General features: G+C 51.3%; 1 protein-coding gene across 2 annotated transcripts in view; it reads left to right on the forward strand.

Moving 5' to 3' along the window:
- The window catches only part of TBC1D13 (TBC1 domain family member 13), a 391422-nt gene that overhangs the window by 157789 nt on the left and 206549 nt on the right, over positions 1–27084 (forward strand). For both annotated transcript variants that reach the window (XM_069609188.1, XM_069609189.1), the window contains exon 5: positions 8386–8485. In XM_069609188.1, coding sequence (XP_069465289.1) covers positions 8386–8485 — 100 coding nt within the window. The remainder of the gene's footprint in view (positions 1–8385; positions 8486–27084) is intronic.

Consider the following 27084-nt stretch of genomic DNA (forward strand, 5'->3'; position numbering starts at 1 on the left):
GGAATACACTCTAGACAAGCGAGGGAGGGAGTGAGGGAGAGAAGAGTGAGAGTATGAAAGAGAACGCAATGACCCATTCGCCTTCTTTGTTCTCTTAAGTCTGTGTCATCGCTTATGTGATGGACCGCCACCTGGCCTCAGGGGTTTACACCCCTTGTGGCGGCTCAAGGGCTCCAATGCCCCAATGAATGCTGGGCATGAAATATCTACACTGAGGTCCGAAAGGTGTACTTGTATTTATCTAAAGACGAGGGATGTCAACTTTGATCAGAAATGAATGAAAATAACACATTTACAGATGGGGAAGGCATTCCCTTTAAGGATGCCTATACAGTCGCAATAAGGTGAGAACAAGTGGTGAGGCGGTTTATGAGGGTGTTGACAAAGTAGGATATAGACCAAGGGCAAAACAAAACATAAATATAAGGAACCAGTCATTTACAAAAGTAACATTACCCTAGGTGGCAAGTGCTTAAAACTAAACCACACTGTGAAAAAATACTAAATTACATTATTCTGCGGCACTGGAGGGAGCAGGGTGCTGGTCAGGTATAGAGGGTAGTGGGAACTTTCTCTGGCTAGTAAGCTAGGTTTAAGACAAGCTTTGAAGAGAGCCACTGTTGGACTAACTTTGATTGTAATGGGCAGCGGGTTCAAATGGATGGGGCGAATAAGGAAAAAAGCCCAAACGAGAGGAAGCATGAGGGCAGGCATGGGATAGTGAGGTTGAGTGTAGAGGAGGAGCGGAGCGTATTAGAGGGCGAGTAGTGTGAGAAACCTGGGGGTATGCTCTCTCCCCCTGGATCCTCTTCTCAGGTGGCCAGGGAAAGGCCATTGCTTTTGGATCCTGACCCTGGGGGTACAGAAGCGAGGGAGGATCACCTGTGTGGAGCATCCTTGGGTATTTTGGAGCGGGGTGCCTACAGGCGAGACATGGTATCCCCCTTTCCCTATTGACGACAAACCAACCCCTCCCCCGACCTTTATGGGCTGCTGCAAAGCCTCTTTCCCCATTTTCCCACATTTGACTTCTGACAGTACTGGGATGAGGAAGGGGAGTCTGAGAGAAATTAACACCAAACCTTCATTTCACCACTCTGGTACTGGGACAAGGAAGATGCCTGCAGAGTACTATGAAAGTCAGGCATGTCCCTTTAGTCATGGTCAGGCAAGCCTAATTGAGGATCCACAGCTGCAACCTGTCAAGTGGTTGCAGGTGCATAAAGAGAGAGACAGAGAACAGGAAGAGGAGCAGCAGCGAGGCCTGTATGGGAGAGACCAGCAGAGAAGCTGCGTCGTGATGATACAGCCGTGGTAGGACCTGAGAGGAACCCATGACGCTGGCCTATGCCCCAGACAACCTGTGGAGCCCAAGGCAAGTCGACCTGACAGGCTGCCACTGGTGGAAAAGCCTCTGTTGCCCAACGACCGCAGCCAGAGCTGCGAGCAAAGAAGGAGAGAGCTGGGACGCTGTCCGCGTCTGTGGAGACTGATTGCAAAAGTGTTGGCTTGTGCTCTGAAGTTCCCGGGAAGTGAGTAGGGCTCTTGGAGACCAGCCCGCTCTCCTGCGAAGCAGAACAGAAGTGGGAGGCACCCAGAGTGCTAGCAGAGATCACAGAGATCGGCCCGCTCGCTTGTAAAGCAGAACCGAAGTCACGTAGCAGCCAGAAGACGAACGCCGAGTGCCGGTGAGTGGAAAAGGTGTCACTGAAAGCCGGGGGCGCTCCTAGGGGTTATGAGTGATTTCTAAGTACTGTATGCCCAGTATTGAATTGATGAAAACTCGAGGAAGAGTTAATGCATATTGAATTCCAAACTGAATGAGAACTCGAAAAGAGTTAAATTATGCATCTTGAAAACTGTACTGAATGAAATTTTGAAATGAAACAAAATTACACACATTGAATATTGAATTGAATGAAACTTCACGGCCAATCAATTAATTGAGGAAAACAAAAGGTGGAAGCAACCCACGGAAAAGTGCACCAATGTGAAAGCGTGTGACAAAAAGGTGGAGAATACAGAAAACCACCTCAAAGGGGACTTTTATGAACAAATACAGTGCAGCAAGATTAAAGATTAACAAGAAGTGTGTGACATATATTGGCAAATCCAAGAGGCTAACATGGAGACACCATGAAAGTGTGCACCTTTGCATAAAGCCAAGAGGCCGACAAAGAGAAACAAAGTAAAGGTCAATTGGGACACAGGGGCAAATGCAGAAGAACCTGTGGTGGCTGAAGAACCAAGGGTTCCTGGTTGTGTGACCTGTGTGGGCTGAAGAACCAAGGGTTCCTGGTTGCATGACCTGTGTGGGCTGAAGAACCAAGGGTTCCTGGTTGTGTGACCTGTGTGGGCTGAAGAGCCAGGGGTTCCTGGTTGCGTGACCTGTGTGGGCTGAAGAGCCTGGGGTTCCTGGTTGCGTGACCTGTGTGGGCTGAAGAGCCTGGGGTTCCTGGTTGCGTGACCTGTGTGGGCTGAAGAGCCAGGGGTTCCTGGTTGCGTGACCTGTGCGGGCTGAAGAGCCAGGGGTTCCTGGTTGCGTGACCTGTGTGGGCTGAAGAGCCTGGGGTTCCTGGTTGCGTGACCTGTGCGGGCTGAAGAACCAAGGGTTCCTGGTTGCGTGACCTGTGTGGGCTGAAGAGCCTGGGGTTCCTGGTTGCGTGACCTGTGTGGGCTGAAGAGCCAGGGGTTCCTGGTTGCATGACCTGTGTGGGCTGAAGAGCCTGGGGTTCCTGGTTGCGTGACCTGTGGTGGCTGAAGAACCAAGGGTTCCTGGTTGCGTGACCTGTGGTGGGCTGAAGAGCCAGGGGTTCCTGGTTGCGTGACCTGTGTGGGCTGAAGAGCCTGGGGTTCCTGGTTGCGTGACCTGTGTGGGCTGAAGAACCAAGGGTTCCTGGTTGCGTGACCTGTGTGGGCTGAAGAGCCTGGGGTTCCTGGTTGCGTGACCTCTGTGGGCTGAAGAGCCAGGGGTTCCTGGTTGCGTGACCTGTGTGGGCTGAAGAGCCTGGGGTTCCTGGTTGCGTGACCTGTGTGGGCTGAAGAGCCTGGGGTTCCTGGTTGCGTGACCTGTGTGGGCTGAAGAGCCTGGTGTTCCTGGTTGCGTGACCTGTGTGGGCTGAAGAGCCTGGGGTTCCTGGTTGCGTGACCTGTGGTGGCTGAAGAACCAAGGGTTCCTGGTTGCGTGACCTGTGGTGGCTGAACAATGTGATCTGACAACTACGCCTAGAGCAGGGAGCCCTGAATTGTGAAAGCCAAAGACACTGAAATATAACAAGAAGGAGCACTGGTAGTGAGCTTGTAATGCAAATCAGAAGAAGGGTCAAGTTGGCCTGAGTTGTGTTGAACTTTTAGAGTTTGAAACAAATATTAATTGCTACGTTGAAGTCTTGGGGAATGGAATCCTGAGGCTTGATGAACTGCAAACGGTGTCTTGAGGACAGCGCCTCAAGACCCCTTTTCCTTTTTACCTATGTAGTTTGGCACTTGGGGAAGGGAACTCCAGGGATTTATGAAACCTTCTTGAACTTAAAAGAGGTAATCTTGAGACTTTTGTGGAACTTTCTTGAACTTGGGGAATGGGAGCTGAGAAGGAAGCTAAGAGCTGGAAGAAGCTCAGACCTTTGTGTTGATCACCATGTCTTTCATTATTGACAACCCTACTCATGGTAGGTTGCGGACACAGACAGACTTTTAAGTTGAACTCTTTGATTCACTTTCCTCATTTCTGTTCAGGTAATCCCACCTTAGCATAGGGCAAGTTAGGCCTTCTACCACCCTGACATTTGAGTTAATACATTATTTCTGTTTGAACTTTAAATCTGTTGTCTGTGTCTTGCTTCATGATGCCTTCACAGTAGACAGAGATACCATCAGACATGTGCTGAGGAGGAGCACCACTGATCGCTTTGTAGACTAGGAGAAGGAACTTGAAAAGAGAGCAGTTGTGCATGGAGAGCCAGCCCACATGGTGTTGGTAGGTGTAAGTGAGGGAGACCCTGGGTAGACTGTAAGAGTGTGGGTAGCAAAGCATAGTAGGGGAGGAGTAGAGGGGGAGGCCAAGGAGTAGGCATGAGCAGTAGTTGGTTCAGGGTCTGAAGGCCAGGCACAAAAGACCGACCCTTACAGATTTCAGACAGAAAAGGTTGCACCTGTCATGTATGGCTTCTGTGCATGGCCCTCTCCAGGTCCCTTTCAAGGGTGGTGGGGGAACCTCCCCTCTGCTGTGTGGTTCACACCCCTGCCCCCTCTGGGCCAGGACGACTGTAGACATACCTACGGGAGGCAGCTTTTGGTATGCAGCCTCCCATGTTTAGGTCTTTAAGGGGCACAGCCTAGAAACCGCATATGCAGTAGTCTAGTTTGATGTGCACAAGTGTTGAGTAGGAAATGGGGGAATTTCCCGAATGTTCAGAAGGTTAAGACGATCAGCAGAAGCAGTGATAGTGATGAATTGTTGCAATCAGAGGTTGCTATCAAAGAGGATTGCAAGTTTCCAAACCTAGGGCGAGGGAGCACGAATTTTGGGTTGGAAGGAGAGAGTAAGGAAGAGAGAGGGTAGGGATAGTATGGGAAGCCAGGAGAAAGATGACTTTCATTTCCGAAGAGTTCAGCATGAGGCACCAGAGAACTCCTTCCTATTTTAGGGGATTTTAGAGCCACTTTTTAGGGCCCTTCAACTTTTTGCTTTTCCCCTTCTATTACTTTGCATCATTATTTATTTGTTGTGGACAGATGGATTTCTCCTGAAGTCCCCCAACCCCCACATTACAACTCTTTCTCCTTTAGTTAAGATATATGGTATTTGGTCACCCCATGCTGTCCAGTCCTAGGGCTGCCTCTCAGTGAAAGAGGTATGAATAGGGGAAAGAGACAGGGGAGAGCGTCCCGCTTGAACTCCCACTTGGTCATTGAAGAGCGGAGAAGAAGAGTAGATGGTGGAGGGACTGAGATGTTAAAGTGAAAAAGGAGTGATTAGCGGGAGAGGCGTCAATTGGGAGATCAGAGGAGGCTGGGCTGGAGGGAGTAGATATGAGGGCCCTAAATTCAAGGGGAGCTGACTGCGGAGGGCTTGAGAAGGTTAAAGTCTCCCAGCATGACATGGGGTTGTTGGTAAGAAGTAACTCAAGGAGAAGGTTCTGGTCAGGGAAGAGAGCCAGAACAGTGAGAGAAGAAGGTGCAGTGGTGAGAGCCTTATTAGTAAGGAACCTCACCCCCCTACTTTCCCAGCAGGTCACGAATAATGGGAGAAGTTAGCAGAGTTAGTGTGGCGAGAGTCATGAGCGGAGATTCAGAAGTGAAAGTTGGGGGTGAATCAGTGATGTAGGAATACTCATTGCACTGGGATTGTACATTCCAGAGGCCAAGTAAAAGAGTGATAGGAGGTGGGGGAGAGTAGTTGATGACGTGAAGTAGGCGAGGGGAAAAGATGAGACTGGATAACCTGGGAGAACGGCGGTGTTGGGTTTGATGGGTGCAGGGCTGTGGAGGGATCTGGGTGGGGGAGAATGAGGTACAAGACTTAGTTGTGGTTGAAAGCCTCAAGAGAAGGGGAGGAGAAAGAGTGTACAATGGGGGAAGGAAGCAAAGTCCAGGCGCATGATGGAGGGAAGAAGAAAAAGGGACGTGAAGGATGAGTGCAGCCTAAGAGGAAAAGGGTAGATGGGTGAGCAGAAAGGGAAGAGGGGAAAGGTTGGGTGGGATGAAGCAGGTGTAAGTTCTGAGTTGGTCTAGAGTGGGGGCAATAGGCAACCAAAAACCACCATCCTCGACAGAATGCCCAACAACCCGAAGATTGATCAAGCCATGATGTACCGCAGAGACTCTTTGTGTCCAGGTGCCCAATAAGGTGATGCCCCAGGTAGCTGCAGCTGTAACTGGGGGTGGCTTTGCTCCAGATTCGTCATGTTTGGCCCAAGAAGGTTCATGGGTCACATTGTTGTATCCCTTATTGCAGTTAATGGGCAACTCCTTTCCAAAAAGATTGTTACTCCCAGCTGTTCCACCACTAGATCATGTCTCCCTCAGGACTACCAGAAGCTTGTGGCCTTTGGTGTTAGTTCCTCCCGCATCATAACTGGTATGCCCAGCGATTAGATTAGTTTTCTGCAATGCGACTCCTTGCCCTTGTACCTGGTTTTACCAATCTTGGTCCCACCGGTCTCTGAATTAATGAGCTGATCCTATCAGTAGTGTGTCCACCCAGGCTGCCACACACCCAGCGCTTGCCAAGTCTACCTCATTAATGCAGCCAATTTCTGCTCAGAACGACTTCCATATTCCACTTCGCTAGCCCCTTTTTACATCCTGACTTTGAAATCAGCGAATGCCTGATCCATCAGTCAGGTAACTCATCCCAATTGTTTTGCCCCCCCACCCCCAAGCCGGGCCTCCTTTTGACAGATGCTTGTGAACTGTTAACATAGTCAGTGGTGAGGTGGCCTGGCAGTACTTCTATTCAGCGTACTTCAACGCCTAATTGACAGGTCCCGCACACATAGTCGTATGGCAAAATAACCCATGCAGTGAGCACACAGGGTAAAGGTGCTGCAAACTTTGTGGATGTGACTCTGTGATCACTTTTATCAGAATAGTACCAGCTAAATGGCTACCAGGCCTAACTTCGGAACCGCTCCTGCATGCCACATCAGAGTAGTAGTTATTTTATTAGCCACTATTAGTTTCCCCAAGTAGAAGACACTTCACACATCAAGTGCATAATAAATCATACATTTACCATCTGCTTATTGATATATTTGTATACAAATATAAACATTACACTTCTCAAAATCCATACAATTGCAAACAAACAAAAAATGATTTCATCGGTTAAAAAGAAATACAGACATTCAGCAAATACAAGAACTAACAAACATTTCATCATCCTGCATCTGCAAAGCCAGGTTCTCCAAGTCACTCTGGCCAACTCACTATGAGTAGTTTTACAAAGGGTGTGCCTTGATCTACGCTCATTTAGTGGCGGAACCAGGCATTGTTGTCTCCATTTCTAATCAAGCAAAGCAATTCACAGAAACACATCACTTCCCTTGTACCTTCACAAAACACTATTCATAAGAAATGTCTGCATGGCGGCTGGTCCCGTCTAGAAAACAGATAGGACACCACAAACCCGTCCTGTCCTTCGGCCGCCGACTCCACACTCTGTGCCCATGAGCCTGAAGATCCCCACAATGTGTTTATGTGCCACAGGTTAGTCCTACGTTTTGCCTATATGTCCCAAGCTCTTGATGCAGCCTGGTCAAGCGCACCAAGCCCCACACACTGCGTCCGTGTGCCCTGACTCAGCATATTGGAGCTCACGTTCGTATGTGGCATGACGTGAATGAAAGACGTAAAAGCCTTGAGTAAGGATTTAACACCTTCCATTGATACCATGCCACATATTCAAACATGTGTTTGGTGGAAGTGGAGGGGTCCCTCCTTTCATCCTCTGCGCCATACAAATGCTGCAGCATTTGCGCTGGCATGGATTTTTATGCAGGCACAAATGCTGGAGATCCCAATGGGGACTGCCTGCTTTATGCACCAACATAAAGCAGACAGACCTAATTGAAATCCATTGTACATGCTGCCTGCCATACTCGCATGGCAGGCAGCGAGTACAATTACAGTTTAACTGTACCTGGTGTGCTCGTGTGCCAGACAGCATTTACTCACTTTTCGCGATGGAGACCACTGTCCGAATGATGAAAATCTGGTGGCGGGGAGCCGCCTTCGTGTTTCTCAAAACGTAACAGCCCCCACCGCCAAATTGTTCATTCGATCAAAATGAGCTCCACAGTGTTCATTTGCTATTGGCTGCTCACACTATTTGCATATGTGCTCTAACCTCTTGATGTAGCCTGGCCAAGGGACCCAAGCGCAGCACACTGTATTTATGTGCTTCCGACCAGCTTTAAAACTAGTATAGAATTGGAGAAATTTGACCAAACCCTCGATATGTCCTATGTCATGGAAGGCATGAGTACCTCAACAGTCCTGCTTTATGCTTGCATTCTAGGGATTGTAGCCGGCATCTATAATGGGAAAAGGTGAGTGAACGGGCCATTGTAGTCTGAGACAGAAGCCTGGCTGGTTTGTGTCGCGCAGATACTAAAATCATAGACTATGTTACTGTGAGCCCGAAAGGCTTGGGTAATGCATCCTTGGAGGGTAACAGCACAGGCGAGATAGCTCTGGTCCCAATCGAGTGCAGTGATGCATGAGACTGCAAGTCCTAGCCACATTTGACTGTAATGTGCATGCCTTGCTTGCTACCTTATAGTTATTTCTTTGATATTTCAATGTGGAGTTTTACAAGCTGCATTAATGCCTCCCTTACCTTTAGCCTAACCTTATTCTTCTCGCCGCCCATCTCTTCCCAAGGGACGTGTACTCCCAGTTCCTGAGGGAGATGATCATTCAGCCAGGCATTGCCAAAGCCAACCTCGGAGTCTCCAGAGAGGACGTCACCCTCGAGGACCATGTGAGTGCTCCGCTTGGGCCAGAATGAGACATCTCCCAGAGTGCCAGTTATGGGGGAGGGGCAGAGGTGATCAACCATGTAAATGCAGAGGGGCAATCTCAAAAGTCTGAAACTGCCTCTGGTGAGAGGCACCTGTACCTTTTGCTTTATTCCCTGACTGGTTTACCAACTTTTCCACTAAAGAGTATGTATTAAATTCTATATAGCGCTTTAATCCAAAGCGCTTTACATGAAACAACAAGAATACAGAAGAAGCAATGTAAAACATATTATGAACCAGGAACAATATACAGTAGAATTTGCTGAGATGAGTGGAGTGCAGCCAGAGTAGGGTGGGGCTTGTGGGAAGTACAATGGAGCCATCAGGAGGGAGGTGGAGCAGGTGGGAAGTAGAATGGAGCCATCAGGAGGGAGGTGGGGCAGGTGGGAAGTAGAATGGAGCCATCAGGAGGGAGGTGGAGCAGGTGGGAAGTAGAATGGAGCCATCAGGAGGGAGGTTTTGCAGGTGGGAAGTAGAATGGAGCCATCAGGAGGGAGGTGGAGCAGGTGGGAAGTAGAATGGAGCCATCAGGAGGGAGGTGGGGCAGGTGGGAAGTAGAATGGAGCCATCAGGAGGGAGGTGGAGCAGGTGGGAAGTAGAATGGAGCCATCAGGAGGGAGGTTTTGCAGGTGGGAAGTAGAATGGAGCCATCAGGAGGGAGGTGGGGGAGGTGGGAAGTAGAATGGAGCCATCAGGAGGGAGGTGGTGCAGGTGGGAAGTAGAATGGAGCCATCAGGAGGGAGGTGGTGCAGGTGGGAAGTAGAATGGGGCCATCCGGAGGGAGGTGGTGCAGGTGGGAAGTAGAATGGAGCCATCAGGAGGGAGGTGGTGCAGGTGGGAAGTAGAATGGAGCCATCAGGAGGGAGGTGGGGCAGGTGGGAAGTAGAATGGAGCCATCAGGAGGGAGGTGGGGAGGTGGGAAGTAGAATGGAGCCATCAGGAGGGTGGTGGGGCAGGTGGGAAGTAGAATGAAGCCATCAGGAGGGAGGTGGGGCAGGTGGGAAGTAGAATGGAGCCATCAGGAGGGAGGTGGGGCAGGTGGGAAGTAGAATGGAGCCATCAGGAGGGAGGTGGAGCAGGTGGGAAGTAGAATGGAGCCATCAGGAGGGAGGTGGGGCAGGTGGGAAGTAGAATGGAGCCATCAGGAGGGAGGTGGAGCAGGTGGGAAGTAGAATGGAGCCATCAGGAGGGAGGTTTTGCAGGTGGGAAGTAGAATGGAGCCATCAGGAGGGAGGTGGAGCAGGTGGGAAGTAGAATGGAGCCATCAGGAGGGAGGTGGGGCAGGTGGGAAGTAGAATGGAGCCATCAGGAGGGAGGTGGAGCAGGTGGGAAGTAGAATGGAGCCATCAGGAGGGAGGTTTTGCAGGTGGGAAGTAGAATGGAGCCATCAGGAGGGAGGTGGGGGAGGTGGGAAGTAGAATGGAGCCATCAGGAGGGAGGTGGTGCAGGTGGGAAGTAGAATGGAGCCATCAGGAGGGAGGTGGTGCAGGTGGGAAGTAGAATGGGGCCATCCGGAGGGAGGTGGTGCAGGTGGGAAGTAGAATGGAGCCATCAGGAGGGAGGTGGTGCAGGTGGGAAGTAGAATGGAGCCATCAGGAGGGAGGTGGGGCAGGTGGGAAGTAGAATGGAGCCATCAGGAGGGAGGTGGGGAGGTGGGAAGTAGAATGGAGCCATCAGGAGGGTGGTGGGGCAGGTGGGAAGTAGAATGGAGCCATCAGGTCGGAGGTGGTGCAGGTGGGAAGTAGAATGGAGCCATCAGGGGGGAGGTGCAGCAGGTGGAGAAGGTGGGAAGTAGAATGGAGCCATCAGGAGGGAGGTGGTGCAAGGGGGCAGTAGAATGGAGCCATCAGGAGGGAGGTGGTGCAGGTGGGCAGTAGAATGGAGCCATCAGGGGGGAGGTGGAGCAGGTGGGCAGTAGAATGGAGCCATCAGGAGGGAGGTGGGGCAGGTAGGAAGTAGAATGGAGCCATCAGGAGGGAGGTGGGGAAGGTGGGAAGTAGAATGGAGCCATCAGGAGGGAGGTGGGGCAGGTGGGAAGTAGAATGGAGCCATCAGGAGGGAGGTGGTGCAGGTGGGAAGTAAAATGGAGCCATCAGGAGGGAGGTGGGGGAGGTGGGAAGTAGAATGGAGCCATCAGGAGGGAGGTGGAGCAGGTGGGAAGTAGAATGGAGCCATCAGGAGGGAGGTGGGGCAGGTGGGAAGTAGAATGGAGCCATCAGGAGGGAAGTGGGGCAGGTGGGAAGTAGAATGGAGCCATCAGGAGGGAGGTGGGGGAGGTGGGAAGTAGAATGGAGCCATCAGGAGGGAGGTGGTGCAGGTGGGAAGTAGAATGGAGCCATCAGGAGGGAGGTGGTGCAGGTGGGAAGTAGAATGGAGCCATCAGGAGGGAGGTGGGGCAGGTGGGAAGTAGAATGGAGCCATCAGGAGGGAGGTGGCGGAGGTGGGAAGTAGAATGGAGCCATCAGGAGGGAGGTGGAGCAGGTGGGAAGTAGAATGGAGCCATCAGGAGGGTGGTGGGGCAGGTGGGAAGTAGAATGAGCCATCAGGAGGGAGGTGGTGCAGGTGGGAAGTAGAATGGAGCCATCAGGGGGGAGGTGGAGCAGGTGGGGAAGGTGGGAAGTAGAATGGAGCCATCAGGCGGGAGGTGGGGCAGGTGGGAAGTAGAATGGAGCCATCAGGAGGGAGGTGGTGCAGGTGGGAAGTAGAATGGAGCCATCAGGAGGGAGGTGGGGGAGGTGGGAAGTAGAATGAAGCCATCAGGAGGGAGGTGGAGCAGATGGGAAGTAGAATGGAGCGATCAGGAGGGAGGTGGGGCAGGTGGGAAGTAGAATGGAGCCATCAGGAGGGAGGTGGGGCAGGTGGGAAGTAGAATGGAGCCATCAGGAGGGAGGTGGGGCAGGTGGGAAGTAGAATGGAGCCATCAGGAGGGAGGTGGGGCAGATGGGAAGTAGAATGGAGCCATCAGGAGGGAGGTGGGGCAGGTGGGAAGTAGAATGGAGCCATCAGGAGGGAGGTGGGGCAGGTGGGAAGTAGAATGGAGCCATCAGGAGGGAGGTGGGGCAGGTGGGAAGTAGAATGGAGCCATCAGGAGGGAGGTGGGGGAGGTGGGAAGTACAATGGAGCCATCAGGAGGGAGGTGGGGGAGGTGGGAAGTAGAATGGAGCCATCAGGAGGAGGTGGAGTAGGTGGGAAGTAGAATGGAGCCATCAGGAGGGAGGTGGGGCAGATGGGAAGTAGAATGGAGCCATCAGGAGGGAGGTGGGGGAGGTGGGAAGTAGAATGGAGCCATCAGGAGGGAGGTGGGGCAGGTGGGAAGTAGAACGGAGCCATCAGGAGGGAGGTGGGGGAGGAGGGAAGTAGAATGGAGCCATCAGGCGGGAGGTGGAGCAGGTGGGAAGTAGAATGAAACCATCAGGAGGGAGGTGGAGCAGGTGGGGAAGGTGGGAAGTAGAATGGAGCCATCAGGAGGGAGGTGGGGCAGGTGGGAAGTAGAATGGAGCCATCAGGAGGGAGGTGGGGCAGGTGGGAAGTAGAATGGAGCCATCAGGAGGGAGGTGGGGCAGGTGGGAAGTAGAACGGAGCCATCAGGAGGGAGGTGGGGGAGGAGGGAAGTAGAATGGAGCCATCAGGAGGGAGGTGGGGGAGGTGGGAAGTAGAACGGAGCCATCAGGAGGGTGGTGGGGCAGGTGGGAAGTAGAATGGAGCCATCAGGAGGGAGGTGTTGCAGGTGGGAAGTAGACGGAGCCATCAGGAGGGAGGTGGGGGAGGTGGGAAGTAGAATGGAGCCATCAGGAGGGAGGTGGGGCAGGTGGGAAATAGAACGGAGCCATCAGGAGGGTGGTGGGGCAGGTGGGAAGTAGAATGGAGCCATCAGGAGGGAGGTGTTGCAGGTGGGAAGTAGACGGAGCCATCAGGAGGGAGGTGGGGGAGGTGGGGGAGGTGGGAAGTAGAATGGATCCATCAGGAGGGAGGTGGAGCAGATGGGAAGTAGAATGGAGCGATCAGGAGGGAGGTGGGGCAGGTGGGAAGTAGAATGGAGCGATCAGGAGGGAGGTGGGGCAGGTGGGAAGTAGAATGGAGCCATCAGGAGGGAGGTGGGGCAGGTGGGAAGTAGAATGGAGCCATCAGGAGGGAGGTGGGGCAGGTGGGAAGTAGAATGGAGCCATCAGGAGGGAGGTGGGGCAGGTGGGAAGTAGAATGGAGCCGTCAGGAGGGAGGTGGGGCAGGTGGGAAGTAGAATGGAGCCATCAGGAGGGAGGTGGGGCAGGTGGGAAGTAGAATGGAGCCATCAGGAGGGAGGTGGGGGAGGTGGGAAGTAGAATGGAGCCATCAGGAGGGAGGTGGGGGAGGTGGGAAGTAGAATGGAGCCATCAGGAGGGAGGTGGGTGAGGTGGGAAGTAGAATGGAGCCATCAGGAGGGAGGTGGGGCAGGTGGGAAGTAGAATGGAGCCATCAGGAGGGAGGTGGGAAGTACAATGGAGCCATCGGGAGGGAGGTGGGGGAGGTGGGAAGTAGAATGGAGCCATCAGGAGGAGGTGGGGTAGGTGGGAAGTAGAATGGAGCCATCGGGAGGGAGGTGGGGCAGATGGGAAGTAGAATGGAGCCATCAGGAGGGAGGTGGGGCAGGTGGGAAGTAGAATGGAGCCATCAGGAGGGAGGTGGGGGAGGTGGGAAGTAGAATGGAGCCATCAGGAGGGAGGTGGGGGAGGTGGGAAGTAGAATGGAGCCATCAGGAGGGAGGTGGGGCAGGTGGGAAGTAGAATGAAACCATCAGGAGGGAGGTGGAGCAGGTGGGGAAGGTGGGAAGTAGAATGGAGCCATCAGGAGGGAGGTGGGGCAGATGGGAAGTAGAATGGAGCCATCAGGAGGGAGGTGGGAAGTACAATGGAGCCATCGGGAGGGAGGTGGGGGAGGTGGGAAGTAGAATGGAGCCATCAGGAGGGAGGTGGGGCAGGTGGGAAGTAGAATGGAGCCATCGGGAGGGAGGTGGGGCAGATGGGAAGTAGAATGGAGCCATCAGGAGGGAGGTGGGGCAGGTGGGAAGTAGAATGGAGCCATCAGGAGGGAGGTGGGGGAGGTGGGAAGTAGAATGGAGCCATCAGGAGGGAGGTGGTGCAGGTGGGAAGTAGAATGGAGCCATCAGGAGGGAGGTGGGGCAGGTGGGAAGTAGAATGAAACCATCAGGAGGGAGGTGGAGCAGGTGGGGAAGGTGGGAAGTAGAATGGAGCCATCAGGAGGGAGGTGGGGCAGATGGGAAGTAGAATGGAGCCATCAGGAGGGGTTTTAAGGAGGAGCGGAAAGATGGGTATGAGGAGAGGGAGAGAATTCCAGCGGCGAGGGGCAAGGAGCTAGAAGGAGCGGAAGCGGGAAGGGGCGCATGGTGCCGGTGGGACATGAGTAGGAAGGGATCCGTATTATTAGTATTAGTATCATTAGTGGCGCGGCCCATTGATGTGCACCCTGAAATACCCTAAGTGACTCAGGGCCGGGGCTCCCTGATGGCACATTGATCATGTGTGAGTAACCTTGCATGGTTAGTTGTGTGAGCTCCCTCGTTAGTGGCAGTTTATCTTTTTGTGATCCTTGTAGGGCACAATCTGAGCCAGGCCAGAGCTATGCCAGAGCCATGCCAGAGCTAGCCCCTGTGTAAAAAGCCAATCAGAGTCACACAGCTGAACTATGCTCCCTATGACTGAATGGGACATGAATGTGACCATGTATCGTCATTGCCTCTGCTTGCCTGGGAGAGTGAGAGCTGCAGTGGCCAAAGCCAGATATGGCTGCCCTGTGAACAGACATCTGGGTTCCCTGCAGAGATCCCCTCAGTCGGGAAGACCTGGAAAGGTGAAATATGGCAGCCCCAGTGCGTGTGCCACTGGCGCATGTTTGAACAGATGTACCTTGCGATTGGAAGCTTTTCAGTCACTCAGCTTCCAAATTCTCAAGTAAACACCGGTCCTCATCCTAGCCTTGTTAAATCTTGTATGTTTGCGAGGGAAGACTGGCAGTCTGCCCTGGAGCTGAGAAGATGGTGCCGAACTGAAGTGGACTGTAAAGAAGCTCCTCTGCTGCGTCTTGCAAGACAGATCTGATTGCAAAACTGTACCAGTGTCTGGGGACATAGGATCTCTCACAGCCCAGAGAAGAACTTTAATGCCTAGCCAAATTCTCTCTGGGTAGTGTGGCAAGACGGACTGTAGAGACTGACCAAGTGGTGCCATAGTGGTTCTTATAGACTTCTATTACATGAAAACCCAAACCTATCTACCCCTGATTCTAAGGGGATTTCCTTATCTAAACTAAAAAAAGTCAGTGTGAGTCAAAAAGAAAGGCATTGTCCCAGTCACAAATGCTCCTACTCTATCCCTGTCACTATAACAAAACATCATAAAATCCAGCTTCTGTTTGTAATCCAGGAGAATGACTCCCTTCTCCTGGATGCAATGCCTCAAACGCCTCTTGAGTTGTTCTTCCTCTTATCTTGAGGAAGGCAAAGTTAAGGTTGTCAACTTAAAAGACGAGACACTTGGCAGATTCTGGTGTTGACCAATCAGCAGTGGGTAAGAGCCTGATGGCAGTAGGTGATTGGGGTTTGGCTCGATAGGCCAACTGTAAATGATTCTGGGGTTTGCCCAGGAGGACCCCTCGTCATTATCAAGGATTTCCTTCCTTTGTAGTATGTTCCCGGAGCTGTACTGACAGACTTTAATCCCACTGGCCAGGGTGAGGGTTAGCTGGGCTACTTTATTGCTCTTGGTCATTGTGCGTGTTCAGATAACAGTTCTTTACACCGTCCTGATGTTATTGCCACTCTTATCTGGATCCTCTCCCAGACTTTAATAATTCCTGTTACCTGGTACTTAGTGTCTTGACTTTTCACCGGTTCGGACTTGATGTTCGTGATTGTCAATCGCCTTTTTCCACTATAGTTGCAGCTGTTAAGATGGATTTCTGAACTCTGACCTGTGGGCAGAGGTTCAGAAGGCCAGCCTAGTTTCTTGGAACAGGGTAACCTTCTGGACAAGCCAGACCAATCAAGGTAGCAATGGCGGCGGTCAAGACTAGGTCCCAGGATATGTGAGGGTGATCGAAAGCCCACAATGAGCACACACAGTAAACAAAACCACAAATTACACTGTCAGGTGTATATTAAAAATATATATACATTTATTAAAGGCCTTTTAAGTAAAACACAAAGTAAATATTCAGCAGTAATAACAAAACCAACACAACACTAATCTAGCAAACATATATACATCAACCAATGTCCAACAGGGATATCACTTAGTACAGTTCCACAACCTGTAAAGAAAGGGGTTATACAGTTTGAATATCTCTGTGGCATTCCTCCATAATTCACACCCTAGCTAAGAGGCAGTCTAGTCCCTAAGATGAGTGGGGCCTTGAGCTCAAAAGTACTTTCGGTGCTGGCGCACGGGATCGTGCAGTTAAGTCAAAACTGGGTCTCTTCAAGGGGCTGTAGCGGCTCAGGAAGGTGGGTGAGGCAGTGAAGAATAAGTTCCCACTATTCCAGGAGGGTCTCCTCAAGAGGGCGTAACAGGATCCACGAGTTGGGAATAGCTTAGTAGCACAGGCTCCCTCGATAAAGGAAAGTGGCCCTCAGGGGACACTTGTGCGTAAACATGGATGGAAGCACCAGGGGCCACCTGTAAGGGTTGCAAGTACTCACTGACCCTCGGCACACTCCAGTCCAAACTTCGGCAGTCGAGTCCTCTTCGATTGCAGGTTCAAATCCTGCAGTTGCGCGGCTCTGTGGCTTTCAGGGGCTACGTTCCAGGAATGATTCTGTGGTGGGACAGTGGCGATTTCTCCACTCCTGGTGAAGGGATCAGGCCAGTTCCGCTGCAGTGAGTCTTAGGGCACAGGGGGACACAGCAGCAAGGCACCCATGAAATTCGTCACCACAGCTGGGCGACACAGTGACCGTGTATGCTCAGGTTCAGGCGTACTCTCCTAATTGCAGACCTAGGAATGCTCGGTGTACGAAACTCGGCAGGAGAGTGCCTTATAGCCAGAGCTTACAATCTCCAAAGGCTCAAGTCAAAACTCAAGATGGCGGCGGTTCCAGGGCAAAGTTCCCGTACGAGCTGGTCACTTCACTGGGCGGTCCCGGAACACTTCCAAAAAGGTTTGCTTACAGGTTAAGTTGGAGGTGCCGAGAATAGTTGGTCCCACTATTCCAGTGGGTCGAAGCACTCTTGCAGGCCTTCTATGTTCGATAAAAAACAGGGGGTACGACGGGACAACAGTGGGCTCAGGGTGCCAAACCTTCCAGCGGGTCACCAGGGGTTCCACGGATCTGCTTCGTTGATTCAGGATACTTGGCTCCTTTACTAATGTTAGGCTCACCTGGTCTCTGCGGGGGCGTTGGGGCACAGTTGGAGCCCTCCCTCGACTTAGCTTCCCTGGATATGCTCTCTCCCGCAGCTGCTGCTGAGCCTGCTGTTCTGGACGCTGCTATTGCACCTGTGGTTTTGTAACGTTGAGCTCTCTGTCCTGCTTCTTGTAGCAGGGGCGCATAGAGTGGACCTAGTTGCTTCACTAGTCCGTGGAAGTGGTGATCCAGACCGGCTGCGACCAATCCACTAAGAAGGTAAGTCTTTTGGTTATGATTAATGTTCGTTATATTATAATGTCTTTTGCCTTGATTATTAATAGTAATTCTTGCAATGTCTTATCTCTTCCCATTAGGTGTGAAGATGGCAGATCGGAGTCGGGCAGAGAGTCCGGGGGTTCCCTGAGGATGATGGAGCTCCCGAATTAGCTGGTAAGTTGGCCTTTATAATGGAACTCTAGACTCAGGTATGGCGCGGCCAAGCGTTCATTATTTATATGGCTTCTTACCTGTTGTGTTCTTTTTCCCTTGCAGGAGAAGACCCGCAGAGTAGAGCAGAGTTTGGATGCTCGGGAGCAGCTCCGCAGCTGCAGGATGAAGGTACTGCGAAGATGAAGAATAGAAGTGGAGCTCCCGCATCGCTGGACGCCTGGATCGGGTGAGGAAAGGCTCTGACTCCGATAGCGATGGAATGCAGGCAAGATGCGCGCACAGCGCTGGAGCGGCTGGAATCAGATAAGGTGTACCTTCAGCGATTGAGTTTCTGGAATCTGGTAAGATACGCCTTCCGCGATGAAGTAGCGGGATCCAGGTAAGATGGCCTTCAGCGATGGAGCAGCTGGAATCAAGTGGATGCACGACGAGATGAAGAACAGGTAAGGATAGCGGTAAGCGTTATGCTACTGAAAGCAGAATAACGCGAAGCAGAGGCATGTGAGTGGGTTGGCCTTAAATAGGCTAGCCCTGGCCCCTCCCTTTGGCCTCGCCTTGTGGCTCCACCTTGCCCCTCCCAGGGACTCTTGCATGTGCCTTCCAATGATGTTCTATGGCCAAGCCCGGCCCTGATGCACGTGCCCTAGGCACAGAGTGTACAAAGCACATTCATCCATGAGCCTGGGTGCATTTGGACCTTGAGGGTGAGGAAGGCCTGGACCCTTGTCCAATGGCCATGACATCTAACTTCGGTGTGAACTCAGAAGATCGAACTGGAATGGGTGTAATATGCCTTCTCTTATCCAAAATCTCCTTTGCGCCAAAACAAAGAGAAACCAATAGGAGATCTGCTCACATACAGTCATCCCAGACGTGGACCAATCATGGACCACGGGGGTCGCAGTCATCCTAGCATACCAGACATCCTGAACCCAGGATGTGTATTGGAACTAGACAGCTCCAGCCCACATCCTGGGCGCACACACACAAGGCATGCCGAATGCCTGCAAAAGCTTTGGTTTGCACGGGGGTCTGCATGACCAAATAAGGAATTTCCCGGGGCTACGCTCGACCTGGGGAAGGCAAAGGGACAACACATAAATAGTAACAGCTGCCACCAGCTCTATCCAAGGCACATCTGTACATTCACCAACCCACGGAAATCAAAGAACCATTCAGGACAGAAGGATACGAACATCTGAATATACACGCTCACCAAGACGGATCCACTACGACAACACTTCAACACGACCCCGACCGTGAACCACCCAAATCCTTAACCGACCAGGGTCACACTAGATCACCAGAGAATAGATATCACCCACCCAGTCCCACACCTGAAGATTAGGTTGAGACACACCCACCAATCCTAACTATACTCAATAGGATACAGTTGGATCAGGGCAAATTGAGTCGGCCCACGAGGAACCAGCAACATCCGAATCCACAGGTATACAACTCTAACGGAATCATAAGTGCCTGAAACAGGATACAGACCCCACTAACCCAACCCTCAATCTTCTGCATACTTAAACCCATGCAAAACCACACAACCATCTCTCTCCCAGCAATCCGCAAGCAATTTACCACACCGCACCAACAACACATAAAACTTCACCCACAGCACTCGAGGCCTTCATCCGATCCGATACTAGCACCAAAGCCCAGCACTCGGTGTATACCGAGCTGAAGCTGCCAACAACACACCACTTCTCCCACTCTCCTTCTCCCCTCCTCCCGACTAACCCTACCCCACCCTTCCTGTTTACAGATCCGCCAGAGCGCCTGGGGACCAATTCCGTTGGTGAGGCTGCACTATACAAGTACCGCTAACATAACATAACAAAACATCCTTCGAGGGTGTCTAGGGTCTTGAGAATGAAAAAGGGACCCACAGCGCACTGTACTGGAAGTTACTTTGTACACTGATAAAATGTTACCAAAGAATAGCAACAAAGTGAAAGACTAAGTGAAACAACGTCTTCCAGTACTGACTGTCTTCAGGGCATGTAGTTTCTCCATAACAAAATGAGCAAAAGCCCAGCAGAAGACTGGGCTCCACTGGTAAACGTCAGGCTAGGATGGTCAGACAACAGCAAAAAGTTGGGGGGGGTACACAACTGGAGGGAAAATTACCCATAAATGGAAATCATTCCTAACACCAGCTCACCTACTGGGCCCTTTACAGCTGGCTGTGGGGAAGTGGACCAGGGACTCGACCTTCCTTCCCTGTATAGAACGTCCAACCACCACCTCTCTGGATACTGTTCAAGTCTGTGTAAGTAACAAAGAATAGTATGGACAGGTGCACACCTAATTTACTGATAGTAAGTGAAGTCAATTTCAGAAATAACTTTAGAAAGTTATGGGTGCTGGGGAGGAAAACTGGCCCTGACACTGGAACCTGTGTTAAACATAGACCAAAAAAAAGTGTCTAACTTTAAAGACACTCCCGTCCCCTGCACAACTTACAAACTGAAATCCATCAGTCAATAATTTCAAAAAATGTAAACATTCATGTACATGAATTTCACAGTGGAACGTAAATAGCAGCATACATTACCTTTATAAGTTTGGCTTTACATATGGCCAACATGAAAAACAACGAAAAACAAATAGATCATTGTTCTTTCAAGGTTGAAATGCAACTTCAAGCTCTATGCGTTTCGGGGAAAACCCCTTCTTCAGGAGCAGAAGATCTGCAAATACATATACATACACAATTACAAATCGCCTCATAATCAAGTACAACTGACAATTACCTAAACAGTTCATACATGCACTGCTCTTTACAAACTAACAATATAGACAAATCTAATGATAATTTCAACAATAGTTTCAACGTGGTTGCTAGATCAAAGTTGTACTGGTGTGACTCCAAAGATAAAACTCAAAGTGCCCATGAAAGATAAATAAATGAATCAAAAACCCCTTGTATGTACCTTAAATTGGAATTGTTGCCAACATGATGCCAGAAATCTCTGATGCACATCTGTGCAGTACATGCACAGAGGACAGGATCCCTGCGGATTCTCCTCCGGTCATTAACAATGTAAACAGGACCTGCAACTCTACATTACAAAAACAAACCCGTCCTCAAATGAAGACATGTATGTTACCACTCACTAACCAAACTGCTCAATCCTACATGCCCATGTAATTATTAACAAAACAAATAAACCTAAATCAAAACACCAACGAAACTGTGCATCCCAGAATCAAAGGCAAGCATGTGAACCACCTCTACTAGAAGCTGAGCATAAAAGTCACCCATCCTCGTGAAGAATACTAGAATACTAGTCCAAGTCTGTGTAAGTGGCTGTCCGAACGGGTAGGGTTAGCAGTTTCGGCATAGTTGTTGGGCCTACCGACCCAATCTCTGTCCCCCCATAGGGCCGACTCTTGGCCGACTGGTATGATGCCTTCCAAGCATCTTACCTATAATATACTTCAGAATAATTGAGGTGTTCAGCCACTCCTCCTCTTGCTTGTCTAGAATCTCATCCCCCGGCCACCAAATTGCCGGGGGATGATATAATATAAAATATTTGGCATTCTGCTTCCGTGCGGGATGGCTGTTCCTTTCTCCATTTTTGCTCTCTCCCTGACCAACACTGTGTCGGCCTGCAAGACCTCCTTGTGCGTTCCCCTGAACCTCACCCTCCACGACTCTAGCTCAAGCTTCTCAAGCCTTCCTCTGGTCTTCCATCTGGTTCTTGATTTTTTTCTCCACCTTGACTATTCTCTCTGTCGTGTTTTCTGATTCCGATACTCTCTCTGGTTCTCTCCTCTGCACCATTCTTGGTACCCTACCACCTTCGTTTGTTTCTGGCGCCCCTATATAGTAGGGCCCGCCCTGATGTAACATCCATTTTGTTGACTACAGCTGTTCCGGTGCTCTTCCCGGTCGCTTGCATTGCTCTTGAGTGCTTCTTTGTCTTAGTACCTAAAACATCAGGATGGTTCGATGTTTAATAATAACACATGGTTTTGGTCATGAGTTCAGACCCATAAGATTCAGGTACTATCGTCAGCCTACCAGTTGGGGTTTAAAGGGGCGGCGCCTCCCAATCGCGTCCTTATCCCCAGGAGAGGAGTCTCTCTCCATGAGATCCACCCTGCATGTTACCCGCCCCCCCCACCCTAGGGGGACTATTGGTTAGCAGCCTCACCTCCCAAGCCTCATGGTAAGGGGTTCTCCCCTAGGGAGAAGTGACGCCTTCTGCAGGATCGTCACAGTATTGTGTCTGAGTAGCAAGGCTTAGAGTTATTAGAGTGTGAGAGTGGTGAAAGGTTCAGTTAAGCACCCATGGATCACTCTTAATAACACAAGTTAGGCAACATTTAATAAAAATACAATTATGTATTCAGACCTAAGACAAAATCTTAGCAATAATTTAAATTCACAGGTAAATATGACACTGGAACCTTCAGTACTATTATATCCACATTGACCTTCACTTTTAGAACAAGCAGTATAGAATACTGTAGGGTAGTAAGGTAAGTGAATAGATATATTCAGGTAAGTGACCATCCGTTATAGAACTATTATACTCAAATTGAAGCAGTTGGAATCACCATACAAAGCGATCTGCACAGTTTGAAAACAAATTCCAGGCATGAAAATCTATCACACAAACAGATGTACCAAAGGATTGAGCAGCACACAAGTGTGCAAAACAATTATTCTGAAGATGCAATGCAAAAGCTTATTGTTGTAAATGATATTACCATTCAGGGCAAGATGTGTTTCACGGAGAAACATGCAATGAACTGAAATAAAGGGGTAGCAGAGACAGTGATGGGGATACCAAGGTGTTTGCCTGGGGTAGCTATTGCTGCCCCAGGTAAACTCCTAAATGACACCCATGGATACTGCCAGTAGGTGAGAACCACTGGAAAAGGGAGACATCACTGCTGGCAAGTGCTAACAGTTATGAAAGGCTAACAGGGGCCTTCAAAGTCATGCAGGGACCTTCAGCTCTGGTTGTTTTTTTACCCAGGATACATCTAAGGGCTGTACCATCATTCTGTCTTTAAAGCCTGGCAAGCAGGCCAGATGGTCTTCTCCACCAGTCTGGCCTAAATAGAGCCTGTATCTTGGAGAGAGTGGTTTCTGGTAACATAGCTTCTGGGATCTTGTTGCCAGCAATAATGTCAATACATTGTCCTGTATCCCCAAATCTCTGCCCGTGCTTTAAGCAAGGAGACCTCCCCATTTTGTCATGACCCCACCTTGCCATCTTATCTTTTACCACTCTCATGCCCCACATGGCTGTCCTGCATTGTGGCTCTTTTTCCTACTCTCATTATATGTCTCTTTGCTTCTGCCAGTCTCTTGCGTCCCTCGTTCCATTATCTCCATCTCTCTCCTCCCTCATTCTGTTAATAGGAAGGTGAGTCCTCCTCGTCTACACAGAATAATGTGCGCTGATGGCTTTTCATGTGACGGGCACCGTGGGAAAAGGTACTGTGCTATGTCAGATTCAGGAGACCGATTAGGGGTCATTTTGTACAACAAGCTTCTTTATTTGAACATGAAAAATAACCTAGCTGTCCCTGTGCTTTCTTTTCCCTATGCTTCAGAAAAGAAAAGGAGTCAAAAGGGTGCTTGTCAGGATGTCCTTCAAATTAACCTCAGTCTATCATCCAGAAACCTGACCTAGGCTAGTCTCTGTCTCTATACCATGTAAGACTTAAAAGATCAAAAAAAGAACCTAACTCAAACAAAGGCACAATTCGGGTCTGTTGCTGATAGAATGGTGGCTGGTGTCTGACCCCACTGTTATGTCTCTATATCAGAAAGAAGGGGTTTCTTGCCTCATTGCACAGTTCAAGAAGAGGGCACCAAAATGTCTCTCTGACCACCGCCTCATAGGGGTGCATAACAGTCTCTGTTCTCTTTGTCATATACTTTAGATCTGTTCTGGGTCACCTTCCACACTTGAGGGACCCCTGGTTCCTAAGGCCACACCAGCTATTTTGTCCATGACTGTATCTCATGGTGTTTACTCCACTCAGCTACTTTTGACACCATTCCCCTCCCTGGGGTCTCGAGTCTCACACAACATCTCGGCATGTGGTTTTTCTCAGTCCACCCTGGATCCTTTCACCCCACTTTGGGGTTGAATCTCTCTCTCCCCCGCCTTGGGCTCTGGTGTGTTCGCCCCACCTTGGGGTTTGGTGGCTCTCATCTTGCCTTGGGGGTTGGGTGAGTTTGGCATTGTCATCGCCGGTTCCTCAGCATCCCCCAGGTTCTCTGCACTGGGCGGCGCATGTGCCTCCCTTTGGCGGGCTTCTGGCACCTCTGTGGCACCCAGTACTTGACTTGCTTGTCGCGTGGCTTATGTTCCTTGCAACCTTCTTAGCCGGGTCTTCCCAGCTCCACCTCCAGCAGGGCTGTCCCGATTCCATGGGTACGGCTTCAGTCAGATCCGCCACAGATGGCGTACTGTAAGGAAGGCATGGTATCAAACAGTGAAGACAGGAGGCCACCAGGGGGGCACGCTGATGTGAGCAGCTTCAGCGTGTATCTCCCACATTAGGGTCCAAAGAGGTGGATTGAGGTCCCACCTGTTGCCCCCCCCCCCCTACACCACGACTCCACTATTTGCTGCAGGAGCCACAGCGGAACCCGCGGGAAAAGGAGCGGGCTAAATTGGCCCGGTATTGAGGAGAAATTGTACTTACAAACTCTGGGGCGAAAACAAAAGTACCTTTCCCCTGCGGCTGTCTTGTCAGCGTAGGGCGAGCACCGAGGAGAGACAGCGCTGCGTTGAGGAGAGAGAAGCAGAGTGGACCGGGAGGGGAGGCAAGCCTTTGGCTCCCCCCACCCCATGTGGGGCACCCTCGCCAGGAGCACAACAGAAGAGGTGAGAAGCCTCCCCCAATTGTCACATGGGTGGCCGGCGTGTTCCGGGGAGCCGGACCACCGGGGGAGGGGTTGCATCTCCTTAGAGCAGATCTGCGTGCAGAAGACTCCCCCGACCACAGAGGAGAGCCTCAGAAGCCTGCCAGAGGCCCATGGAGCCTAGGAAGGCCGCGGGTGACCCGCTAAGGCAAACCAAGTGACACGGCCCAGCAGGGAACTGGAGTGCAGCCAGGCGAGCCCCTGGTGGTGTCCGTGTGTTACAAAGAGGGGGCTTAGGACTCAGAAATCACCCCTTGATTGAGTGGAAGGCTCAGGAGGAGCCTAGGGAACAAGGAGCCTGGATCTGCTGACGCAAGAGGAGTACCCCCCAAGGGGAAAAACGACCCAGGAATAGGCTAGTACAGCCATTGCTTGGGGTCAAGGGTCATTATAAGGAAGAGGGGGACTGCAGGGAGTGGTGGGCATCCACAGAAAGAGGCCACAGAAACTGCCCAAGGTCGCTGAGAGGAGGCCCCCCAACCCTGGCGTGGCCCCTTGACTGACGCTGAGCCCAGCATGAGGTAAAGGAAATAACCCAGAGTCCAGGAAAGAGAATAACATTGGTCTACCACTGGGGGGGCCCCAAATTCCCTGCAGAGCAGTGACTCATAAGGAGCACCCACAGCACTTGGCCTGGCGGAGTCCGAGACGAGGCAGATGGGGCGACAACATAACCCCCTCCATCTGGCAATACTAAGGAAGGCCCGGGGAGAGAAGGGGAGGTCCGGTGAAAGAAAATGAGGAGAGGAGACATGCCAGAGGGGAGCCTGGTCAAGAAATAGGAGGATCCTCAGGCCCAGCTTCACCCAGGGAAGTTCCAACAAGGTGTGGTCCCCCAGGTACATCCCCGGGGCGTGTGCCTGCCTTGTGGAGGACCCCCAAGGCTATAACCAACGAAGGGACCATCCTACTTGGTGAAGGGGAAGGGAAGACGTCACGAAGGGGGAGGCCCGGAATGGAAGCTGCCTCCCTCACACATGTCCCGTGGTCACTAACAGAGCTAAGTGGAACAGGTTAAGGTGAGGCCCCCAGGACTTAGACCTGGGGGGTGTGCCCGCCTTGGTAAGGAGCAGCATCACCTAGACCGCATGTCTGGACGGGGGCACCGATGGACAATGACCCCCCGCCCCCTGCCTGAAAGAGGAAAAGGAAGAAGGTGGCCCACTGCCCGGCCCCACTCATCGGAGCACCTGCCTGAGGAGCCAGGACTGAGGGGGCTGAAAATTAGAGACGGAGGCCAACGGTGGGACAGGGACCCCCAGACAAGAGTGAACCAGACTCTCGAGCGGAGAGTCAAGTATCAGGGGAACGGGACAGAGGCAGTAACCGACCGAAAGAACAGGGCTCTGGCCCACACATGGACTGGAGGGCAAAACGTGAACACTTTGAATACCGGAAATCAGAGTTGGGGAGCAAAATATCCAACCCCATCATGTCTGAGACAGGGAGCGATGCTATGTCCCCCAAGAAAGATATTCCCACTCTCCTGGAAGAAATCAGGGGAATGAGGGCAGACACTGGTTGAAAAGTAGACAGAATTGATATTAAAATTGATAGCATGGACAAGAGGTTACAGGCGATGGAACATAGCCAGACCTACCTCGAAACACTAGAAACGCAGATGGATATGAGGTTGACGGAACTGGAGAGAAGGGAGGGCGAGGTAGCCCTAAAGATGGATGACTTCGGAAACCGGGAGAGGAGAAATAATCTGAGATTTACTGGAATCCTGGAGAAGGAAGGTGAAACGGAAGGAGACCTTCGGAGAACCATACACAAGGTGGTTAAGACGCTGTTCGGTGATGAGAATATGGACAAGCCCAAACTTGAGAGGGTTCATAGAGCAAGGGCAGTCGGGTGGGGTCCGTGCTCGGTGCTCGTGGACTTCCACAACTATCCAGATAGACAAAGAATCCTTGAGAAGGCACGGGGGTTGAGCGCTGTGGCTATGGGAAACGTGAAGGTGAGGATCTATCAAGACCTGTCTGCGCTCGCATTGATGAAGAGGCGCCTGTGCTGTCCCCTCACGAAGTGGCTTAGCGAGAAGGGGGTGAGATACCGATGGGGATTCCCCTTCTCTGTCTCCTTTGAGGTATAAGGCTACAGTTATAAATTGGTGACAGAGGAAGACATAAGAAGGGTCACAGAAGAATTGCTGGGAGGAGATGGGCAAAAAGTGGCTGATGAAGAAAAGGGCCAGGAGGACCGACGTTATTGTATAAAGGGTTTGAATAGATGTAAAGTCCCAGGCTCAAGAAAATTCAGGAAGCTTGGCTCCCCTCCCGAGGGCCCCTCCTGAGCCGTGGAACTAGAAGAGGAATGTGGCACCGCTCTTCGATGACCAACATAGGGTGAGGGGGGAGATTGGTGGGTGATATGTAAGTTGTTAGAAGAAAAGAGTGAGCGGGGGCTCGACTTAGAGGGCTTACTGGAGAGGATCCGTAAATGGGGAGGATCACTGATGATTCAATCTCGTCAGAGGAGTTGGTTCCGGGCAGGGTTGGATGCGGATGGGATTGGGAGAGAGTGAGCAAGAGGGATGCTGGGGGGATGGATGTTCAAGGGGTGACGGTTCTTAAGCAACAGTGCGGTCTAAAGGCCCGATTTCAAGGGTCCCAATTATGGTTCTGTCTCAGAGGAGGGAGGAGTGACATGCACCCTTGGGAAACAGGAGATGTCTGGCCGTGGTGATGGGCGGATTGGCTCCCTAAATGTCTGGGGCCTTACCTGCCAAGAAATCTATGGTACTCCGTGAGTTCAGGAGGTCCAATCGCGATTGGATGTGTCTACAGGAAACACACTGGAAGAAGGGGAAGGGCGCAGATTGCGCTCCCCGGAGGTGGGGGAAGTGATTATGGCCT

The sequence above is a fragment of the Ambystoma mexicanum genome, chromosome 8 (genome assembly GCF_040938575.1).
Source record: "Ambystoma mexicanum isolate Mex_15411 chromosome 8, UKY_AmexF1_1, whole genome shotgun sequence".
NCBI lineage: Eukaryota > Metazoa > Chordata > Amphibia > Caudata > Ambystomatidae > Ambystoma > Ambystoma mexicanum.